At 37.0% G+C, this 10832-nt stretch overlaps 1 protein-coding gene across 1 annotated transcript in view; it reads right to left on the reverse strand.

The window, feature by feature from the left end:
• The window catches only part of TMTC2 (transmembrane O-mannosyltransferase targeting cadherins 2), a 407491-nt gene that overhangs the window by 86723 nt on the left and 309936 nt on the right, over positions 1–10832 (reverse strand). Inside the window, exon 9 of the mRNA XM_007461593.1 lies at positions 2338–2419. Within this exon, the coding sequence (XP_007461655.1) occupies positions 2338–2419 (82 nt within the window). The remainder of the gene's footprint in view (positions 1–2337; positions 2420–10832) is intronic.

Here is a 10832-nt window from a genome sequence, read left to right on the forward strand (position 1 = left end):
TTTGACATTCTAAAACTGCACAGAAGGGCTGACTAATCAAAAATATCTACCTACCTACCCAGCCACCTATCTACCTACTTGTCTGTCTATCTACAATGTTGTGAAAGAAATGGAATATATATTACAGAAGAAAAAGCAATGATGGTTATCAAGGGACCCAAAATTTAGTTACTTACAGCTAACTTGGGCAAATCAACTTCATCTCTCCTGGTTTCAATCTACTTATTTTTACAACAGGGGTTATATTAGATAATTTTAAAAGAACTTTTCAGTTCTAAATTTTAGTCATTTGAAGCAGACTTTTTCCAAATAAAAATCATTAATATTCCTTTAAATGTACATTTTTAAATAACCTGAGGACAGTGAGATAGGAATATGAGGCCCTCAGCTATGGGCTTCCTGTCTATTTGTAGGTTATTTTGCCTTAACTACTACTTTTTGATGCCTCATCTTCAGTCCGTTCCATTTCCTATTCCAGAGTGGGGAAAAATATTGAAGCTATTTCATAAAAATATATTGAATTATGAACTCATTCCTCCCTTGGAAAATAAATGTACTTCTAATAATAGGTATATATGGCAAAAAATTAAAATAACCCCGAGTACTAAGAAGAATCAGTTTTACACATGCATCTACGGAACATCTATCACTGTTTTCCAAATAACATACAAAATAAAGAATTTGTTTCACTTTGTTAAAACTAAATCCCAAAATTTCTCATTGGAGCAATATTCCCTAGTACTACCACTGGAAAAACAATTATTTTCAGGAGAATACTGTAATATAAAAAACAATAATAAATAAAAAGATAGAAGTGGGTAAAGATAGACAAGTCAGAATAATAAATAAGGGGGCTATCTCTTAAAATTAATAAATAGTGACATTTTTTAGTGGCATTTCAGAGGAAGCAACAATGAAGTTTAAAGGAATTGAATGTGAAAAATCTAAAGCATATAATAAAATTATGGGAAACAAGCTTAGAAGATGCAGTAGGTAGGATTAGTTTGAGGTACAGAAAATGCAAGCAGCAAGACAGGATAAAAAAAAAATCCTATTTCATAAAATGACAAGAGGTCCTTTAGCACTCATAGAAAATAATCAGGGAATTACTTTGGCTCAGTAGGGGCACCCAAAATAATATGCATGAGAAAATCCTAATTTAAAATATTTCATATAAGAAAACCTGAAGAAGTGAACTAAATTCTGCAGCAAACTTAAATTAGTTGACTACTATTTTAACATGGCAATACAACTGCACTGTGAAACAAAATCGGGAGTGGTGGTGCAATAAGTTGTGTGAAATTACATGCTGTGTTACGCCGGAAAGATAAAGTATCACAACCCTAGGTTTATAAACATATACACACAATATAAACAAATGGACCGGTGGTTGGTTAAGTGTATCCTCCATTTTTTTATTTCCATATCCCACACTCACAGCCTGTCACTGATCTATTTTTACTAGTTGGGAAATGGAAGAAGAAATTTAATATTATACAAGCATATTAGCTTTATTTTCCCAAGATTTTTCATTTTCATCCATCTTTAAGTTTACTACTTGATAAAACAAACACATCAAAGACAACAGTGGTCAAAAATTTGTTTTTACTTTCCAAGGGATCAGCAAAAGTAAACGCTTTTAGGCTCCTTGAAAGCCAGTCCAAATGAAAATATGGTAGAAATCAGCACATCTTACCCGACACCAAACCAGCTATATACTTTGCCTCACTGAACACATGACTCACTACTAATGACAGCATGGAGTGTGACAGAGTTGTTATGTAACTTCATTCCAGACTGATTAAGATAAACCGAGTGAGAGACACAGCCTTTACAGTTTTTATCCTTGACCCCAATCTCAGGCATTTAGAGAACAGGCTGGGGTAACTCCAGAAAGCAAGGCCCTGAGGCCAAAATGTAAGCCTCTAAAACTTCAAAATGATACATTCAGTGAGCAATACATTAACATTTAGAATGAAAAGAGAGCTAATATTTTAATTATGTACCACGCATCAGGCAAGGAGTAAGATGATTTTCTGACGAGACCTCATTTAAACTCCAAACTGAACTTGAAAAAAACAAGAACAAAAAAACACAACTGTGAAAATACCTTGCCCCACTGAAGTGCTGTGAAAAGTACTAAAAGTAACCATAAGGCATAGCCCTTGTTAACGTGACTGCTTTGAACAAGAAGGCAAGACTATAGCATGAGGCTACATCTACATCAGCAAAGTCAATGTCCTCTCAAAATGTTCTTTGCCAGCACAACCTAAATCTCGTACCAACATTCACTGTAAACGTGGGAGACATGGGAAAAAAAATCTATCAACCACTCACCATAATGCATGTAACAGTTTCCTTTGGTGGGGTCCAGCTCAATAGCCTTCAAGAAGAATTTTTCAGCCTCACTCTTACGACCCTTGAAAAACAGAGAAAATGGATGATTCAGCAGCGGATCATGAGGGATTCTTCACCTCCTGGGCCCAAAGGAAGTAGACTAATGTCTACTTAGTAATCATCATCAAAAAGCAGTGTTTTGTTTTTATCTAAACGAGGATGATCAAAGAGAATATGTTGAGAGAGAAGACTGAGGTCAGAATCCTGGGAAACATCAAGATTAGAAGAGACAGTGAGAGTGAGTTCATTAAAGACATCAAAGAGAAGAGACCAGGAGAGCAAGAGAAAAAAGGGAAAAAATGGTTTCACGGAAACCAAAAGGATAAGAGAGTTTTCAGAAATGGTGGGAAACATATTTTCATTTTCTATTTTATTTTCTCCCTTTGATCTGTTTTTCTTCATTCATTCATTCTTCCTTATAAGGAATGATGACTATTTTAGCTTTGAGATGGTTTTGTCTTAATGTTCACTTTTATTTTTTTTTAATATTCACTTTATATAGGAAGAAACTAAGTCACAATTTGTTGACTCTCAAGCAACTACTGCTTATCCTCGCTGCTGTCATTCAGGACTACAATACTGCTAAATCAGGATTTAATCTAAAGCTAGATCTTCTCCCTAGCTACAGTTTTAAGTAAACATTACCATAATCCTCAGAAAAAATATAAGCAAAAAGTAGGGGCAAAGGCTTATATGCAATAAACTGATTTTTCATGAAATACTATCATAATGCAGGCAGATTCTAAAACTAGACATTCTTTGCTGTGCTATAGCTTCTGCACCAAAACTGACTCCAGAGTAACAAAAAAGGGTGACTCAAGGTAGGAGAACAACCCAAAGAAGACCTTTCCTAAAACAGTTCTGCCTTGTCCTCCAAGGTTAAAATGAAGATCTATGCTAACTGAGTGGAAGCAAGGCACAGGGTGGTATTCAGAAGCTGTGGGTCTAGAGTAAAGAGAAACAATCTTATCTGTCTGTTCCTTCTAATTTAAACGCTATCTACCACATAAACTTCAGGTGATGTTTTTCTTTCCCCTTCACATATATTTTTAAAATCACTTTTAAGGAGATAATTCTTCCAAAGGTAGAGGTGTATGGTTAAGCTAATATTCTACATTTCATGCAACTTTGACTCATTTCTCCATATGCCTTCTCCTTTTTATTCGTTCATTTAAAAAATTCATTCTGTTGCCCTCTTTCATTCTACTAATGCTACTCCAGTCAATAACTCCTCTTTAATTCACAAGGCTTGTCAAATTTCCAATAATTAAGAATCAAAAATCTCTTGCGAAATTTCTCACAGCACTTTAAGTTCAAAGGAAAGCACAGGCAAAAATACTTGCTACACTTGTCACACTTTGATGAAGTTAGTAAGAATTAGCAAGAATCTTACCCAGTTAGGATTCACTAAATGGTCATGCAGTTAAGAGCACAGATGCCAAGAGGCCGAGCAGCTCTCACACTTATGTAGCTATGTGAACCTTGGAGAATAATTTCATCTCCTAGTTATAATTTTCTCTGTTACAAAAAAGAGGGCAGGTGGCGAACAGAGGATTTTTAGGGCAATGAAACTATTCTGCATGATACTGTAATGGCAGATACATGTCATTATACATTTTTCAAAACCCATAGAATACACAACACAAAGAGTGAACCCTTATGTAAACTATGGCCTTTAATTAATAATAATGTGTCAGTATTGGCTTATTAATTGTAACATGTACAACATGAGCTCAAGTTGATACAAACAGAGAAGCTGTATAGGAGGGTGGGAGAGCATATGCCATTTCTGTACCTTCTGCTCAATATTTTTTCTGTAAACCTAAAACTGCTCTAAAAGTAAAGTCTATTATTTTTTAATGAGGATAATAAAATCTATTTCATAAGATTACTGAATTATCTGAAAGGACACACATGAAGTGGCTATTATAATACATGGGCATGTTCTGAGTTTATAATAAATGTTAACTATTATTTATATGTAGATATATATACATATACATATATAGTATGCAATAGAATGCAGAGTTCTGAATGACAAAGAATATGTTTTATTATATACACAGCCTCAAAACACATGGTTAGCCTTTAAATCACCACTGGAAAATAATGTACAAAGAACTTGCAGAAGATGATAAAAGAAAGATGCAAAATGAAAACTATCATGGGTAAAGAGTCTGCACAAATGTTATATGCAAAAATATAAAAGGGTCTATGAACTTTCTTCCACTTAAGTTTTAAGGACAGAAGAGAAGTGGCTCATTTATCAATGTCTCAGTAAACAGCGTAGTAAAATTCTTACTGTAGTCCGCTGGCAAAGCAATAGTATATAGCTTTAAAAAGTAAATCAGGGCTTCCCTGGTGGCGCAGTGGTTGAGAGTCCGCCTGCTGATGCAGGAGACGTGGGTTCGTGCCCCGGTCCAGGAGGATCCCACATGCCGCGGAGCGGCTGGGTCCGTGAGCCATGGCCGCTGCGCCTGAGCGTCCGGAGCCTGTGCTCCACAACGGGAGAGGCCACAACAGTGAGAGGCCCGCGTACCGCAAAAAAAAAACAAAAAACAAAACATATTTTTGCGGGGAGCAACCTGTCATACTAGACAGCAAGGGAGCTACTATACTCAAATGAACCAGGTTATTAAAGACAACGAGTGCCACCACCTCCTAGATACAAAACAAATACATCAAAGGCCAGAACATTCTTTTCTGGGGGAAGTATCAAACCATCATGCAAAGACCCATTTTGCTACTTTGATCACTATTTGGTCAAGTGCCAAATTATGAGGAAAATAAAATTCTCAGGACACTATACACAATTAATTCAAGCAGATGCATAAGCCAACCAAACACACACATCACTGGGTCCTAGGAAGGGTGGTAAGGAGGTCACACTATGTTTAATCAGGTTTACTCTTTTTACTATTATTGTTATAGAGGGGTAGGTGGCAGTTAAGAAAGTGGAGAAGAAAAACATCATGTCTCAGCAGGTTTTTCTTGGAGTCTTTTAGATTATGTCAGCATTTTCTACAAGCAAGCGTTATGGAGTAGCCTCTGGTTATATGAACTTCTCACATCAAGCATTGTTATTCATTTTGTATATTGGTTGGGATGTTTGGACACAAGTGGTGGTTGAGAAAACCAAGAAAAAGGGACTGTGGTCAGCTGTGACAAATAATGGAAATGTGAGTGGAGAGGCTCGGTTTCCACTGCCAGGTCTATGACTTATTTGCGTGCTCACTTGTTTCTGTAGGTTAAAAAACTTGTATTGAATGCCTTGCGCTGTTCTAAGTACTGGGGATATAACCATATAACTGAACAACACAGACTGCTCACTTGCAAGTGCTACTTGCAGGAGGCACATAGCAAACGAATAACCCAATAAGCAAGGGGATCAGTCATAAGAGCACTGAGGGCTAACAATGAATTTCTTCAATTCTCATTGAGAGAACTGGCCCAGAGTCAGACTAGCCTGTGTTTGAATCTTGCTGCCTCTACTTATTTAGCTGTGTGACTCTGCCTCTTTTTCCTCGTTTGGAAAAACGAACATAATACCAATTTTGAGGGGTTGCTAAAATCATAAGTCAAAGGGAAATAACTAGCTTCGGACCTGGCATAGAGAGCTCTGACATTCTTTGATTTTTCTTCCATCTATCTCCTCAAAAAATTTTTATTCTTTCCACCTTGAATGCCACTGTCTGGTTCCCAACTACCAAAATTCAAAAATCCTTTGCAGAATTTTATGTCATGGTAGAAACTAAATTTCACGATTTTCCTATAAAATGTCTCTCATTCGCAATACTTCCCCCTCCCCCAATAAAAGGCTCTTCTGGGTCACATCTTTTTTTTTAATATTCTTTTTTTTTTTTAAATAAATTTATTTATTTATTTTTGGGTCTTCGTGGCTGCACGCAGGCCTTCTTTAGTTGCGCCGAGGGGGGCTACTCTGTTGTGGTGCAGGGGCTTCTCATTGCGGTGGCTTCTCTTGTTGCGGAGCACTGGCTCTAGGTACCCGGGCTTCAGTAGTTGTGGCACGCAGGCTCAGTAGTTGTGGCTCGTGGGCTCTAGAGCGCAGGCTCAGTAGCTGTGGCACATGGGCTTAGTTGCTCCGCAGCATGTGGGATCTTCCTGGACCAGGGCTCGAACCTGTGTCCCCTGCATTGGCAGGCGGATTCTTAACCTCTGCACCACCAGGGAAGCCTCCGGCTCACATCTTGAATGCTACAATAGATTTCGGATTTCCTGACTCACTGAACTTCATTTTACTAGCTTAATAATACTTAAACAGAACCGGTTTCATGGTATGCCATTGCTCAAAAATATTTTAATAGTACCCTGTTTCCACTCATTTTATTAATAACCAGTCTAATTTTCAAAATACTTCACAATCTAGTTCAAATCTTCTTGGATAAATTCCTGTACCTTATCAGGCCAATTTCCTTATGTACCTTAACTGTAGCTCCTATGTTCTTCCTTAATTATTTCTTCTGGTCTGTAATGTTATTCTTTCTTTTCATTCATTCGTATATATTTTATGCTTCAAGCCTTGGTTGAAATCCCACTTTTTTATAAAGCCCTCTGTGATGGCTCCAACTCCCAGTAATTTCCCTTTTCTTTTAATCGTGCTTATATGATTATTTTTTTAGAGTCATTACTATCACACTGGAGTCACACAACTTGAACCCTAAAATACTAGACTAAGGGCTTTCATTATAAACTAAGGTGGTTGGCAAGTAGAATTTCAAATTTGCAAACTGTAATTCTCGGAAAGTATTTACAGTTTGTATATAACAATTTGGTGTATTTACGCAGGAGTCAGTTAAAACAGCAAAAACCCAGTATGCGGAAGCAAAGAGCAGCTGACAGTGGAAAAGATTAGAAAGTCAATATCAAACAGACCTATAGGAATACTTGGCAAATACTTCAGAAATTTGACCATCAGAACTTTGAACAATTCTAGATTCGACATTCTCTGCAGTTACATATTAGTGCTGATATGAAGGATTAACTGGTTGGATCTGAATCAGCATAAATGACTATGGGATGAAGGGGAAGAGCTAGAAAGATGAGAAGAGAACTGAATGGAACCAGTGCAGAGACATATTCCTGGCAAGGGCTGCATGAGTAACTAGGGGGTTAGGGACCTGAGATTATCAGTATGCTTTATCCTTATATTCGTATAATATTTGTAGTACTCTACCGAATATTAAAAACAGATTCAAGATTAATATCATTTAAACTCATGAAAAAAAGCATCCTCAATCAGGACTAGGCTTGGTCAGGTCCTCTTCTGACTGACAGCAATAAAACATACACATGTAAGATAAATATTCAGTAAAGTTTAGGTAGCCTGTTCCACAGCATAAGATTAGTTTTCAGTACATTTATTTTGTTTTCTAATTAAACTGGATGCTACTGTCCCTGTTCGGAAAGAGGTGCCCACCTGAGCGGGTATACAAGGCAAACAGTTTCTCTTCTGAGGGCTGATCAACGTTTTTTCCAACTACAAAGTGAAGAAATATAAAAATAGATACTTATATATTTACACACACACACACACACACACACACCAAACCTGGAGCTCCTACTTAAGGAAGCACTCGGGAATATTAAACATGAGAAAATGTTATACTATTAATGGCTTCAGCTTGAATTGTCTTATTTTTAAAAGTTAACCATATACCAAATTTTGTACTTATTTTTGGTAACAAATCACTCATTATATCTACCACCCTACACACAGTGTGTTTTGATGCCACAGCTCAGAACTGCTATTTTATTGAAACATCAAGACTTTGCATTGTTGCATTGCATTATAAATATATAATATATAATATAATTAGTGTATTAATCTTGTCCTCTAAACTAGATTACTCCCATAAGACTTTACTTTTTCATCTATAGCCATCCAAGTGTTCTATAAATATAATTACCAGTCAACAAATGAACAGGCTACCACTATTATCTTGTATACAATTTAGTAGCATATAGTTACTCCTTAGTTATTTAGTTCACATGGTAACATGTTTTCAGTAAACTACAGAGCTATGAATAAAGCAGTGATTTCTACACTTTACTCCTGGAAACTGTCACATGAACCAGGGTCTATCAAACTATAAAAAGTGTTCCTCAGAACTAGCCTGATTCTCAACCAAATATTTATATCCTAATAAGGGATTACCTGTGTCTTCAGCATTGGTAGGAACACCAGTTAGAATAATACAAAGAACAAACCAGAGGATTTCCCTTAGGTGGCCCTACTCATATTTAGAGGCTGCTGTAAGTTTAGTGTAAAGAGTCTCCTTCTGCAATTGTGTATCCAGCAGTCACTCCCATACATTTAGTGTCTACTTTGGGGGAGAGTGTGACAATGGTGAATGTCAGTCATTTTTCACAACCAATGAAAATCACATTTTCATTTCACATTCAAGAGTGTGTCTACACAGATAAGAAATAAGAAAGGGAAGCAGCCAATAAAATGGGTCCAAAGCTTATATGTAGTTTGGTAAATGTGTTGTTTACAGCTGCATTATAGTTTAATGAGTATAAAAGGAAAAGCAGTCTAATAGCCTTGAAAAATTAATTTGTGAAGGCCACCATTTACAAATAGAAGTGTTGTTTCATGGTCTATCTTAACATCACAGTGTTTGTATGCAAAGTGTCTTCAGGATAAAAAAGGTTTTCCTCATCACAAGAAAAATATCATTAAAAAAAAATCTAACAGTTGAACTGATTCTTACTAATCAAGATGATTGACATCAAACCATTTAGTTCTAAAGTCCCTCCAAGTCATTATATATAATCAGCCAGAGATAACCTTAGAGGCAAAGTGAAGGGACAGGGGCAGTGGTAACTTTCATGATGAAATACTTTATCTCCATACTAAAATGTTTCCCATCAAATTATCAGGGGCCTAAAACTTGACCATGACATTCTTTTTTTTAGGGGCAGAATAGCATTTCTTCTGGAAAGCTTTAAAATATAACAGAATAAGGCAACCATAAACAAAAATGAATGTGGCTAAATAGCTTACTGATAACAGTTTGTGTTTCTCCTCCCTGAAATGTCCCTCAAGTTTCACTTTCTATAAATGTCAGGCCTTTTCCTGATCTCTTTTCCTAAACGTCCCAAAGCGAAGCTGCCTGAAAGATACCTGGAGTATACTGTCATAAGCCTAAGCTTACAGAAAAGGCATGTCAAATGACATTGAGGGCAGCTAGTGGTGACAGGGAGTGCCCTCTCAGTGTCCAGGGGCTGCATCCAGAGTAGGTGTTGAGACCTCAACAGGGAGGCATGGCTCTGGGGTACATCTAGAGCAAGGCTGGACCCCAGAACTGCAATTCCCAACCTGAGCAAAGCTTCTCTGAAACCCGTCCTGGGTCCTACTGCAGAGCCATCAGACTTCAAGGTGAAGAAATCTGCTCAGACCAAGCTGCCCAGGGCAGCCTCCTTCCTAGCTTTTTGAACACCATTAAGCCTCCCAGATTTAGGTGAACTTTTAGAAGGGGAAGAGGTCACTAAACTGGCTGAAATGAAACGGCAGACCAAGTAGGATGAAAGACTGCAGTAGACTGAATTTCCCTCAGAGAAGTTAAAGTGGATCATCTGCATGCAGCTGGGGCTCTGGCTCGAATGTCAGACATGTTACCTGAACAATAGGCACAAATAAGCAGTTTGCAAATACCAAAAAATAATGTTCGATATCCCTGTAAAAAACATATTAAACTTACTCAATATTCAGTTTACCTAAAATGTAAATTAATACATTGAGATGTTATTAATCAACTACCAGTGAAGTTGCCCCAATATTATAGAACTCAGTATTCCTGAGGGTGCATAAAAACCAGCACTCAGCTAACACATAGCTAAAATATAGTAAAAGCTAATAAGATCTTCCTGGGAGCAATTTGATATGCATCAAAGCTCTTAAGTCATAGGTATATCTTGGCCAAACAGTTCAATCTCTAGGCAGTTGTCCTAAGGAAATATCTGTAAATACCGAGAGGTAGCTATTTATTTTCACCGCAGTATTGTTTATACAAATTCAGTGTCTATCAGCATAGACTTGGTTAACCAAATGTCATTTCAATGAAATATTATGTATCTACTAATATGATTTTGTAGAAATTATTGAAACTACAAGAGATTTCCATGAGCTGCTGCTAAATGAAATAAGCAGGTTGTAAGTTTCTGTTTATGCCCTAATTGCATTTAAAAAACAAAAAGAATATTTTAAAAAGGAGGCTAGCACTACCTGTATCACTGGCTCATTTTACTGCAGGATTTCAAAGGTGAATGGGAGGGTTGGTCCTTTGGTACTTCAAGACTGACAGGGAGGGAAGTACACTTCTAGATTAGACTGTTAAAAAATAGTGCTGTGTTAGTGTCAAACTAAGTGTCCTGAGAACACAGAACAACTTAGTCCACTGAAAAGGGAAAGA

The sequence above is a fragment of the Lipotes vexillifer genome, unplaced genomic scaffold (assembly GCF_000442215.2).
Source record: "Lipotes vexillifer unplaced genomic scaffold, Lipotes_vexillifer_v1.1 scaffold1781, whole genome shotgun sequence".
NCBI classification, from domain to species: Eukaryota; Metazoa; Chordata; class Mammalia; order Artiodactyla; family Lipotidae; genus Lipotes; species Lipotes vexillifer.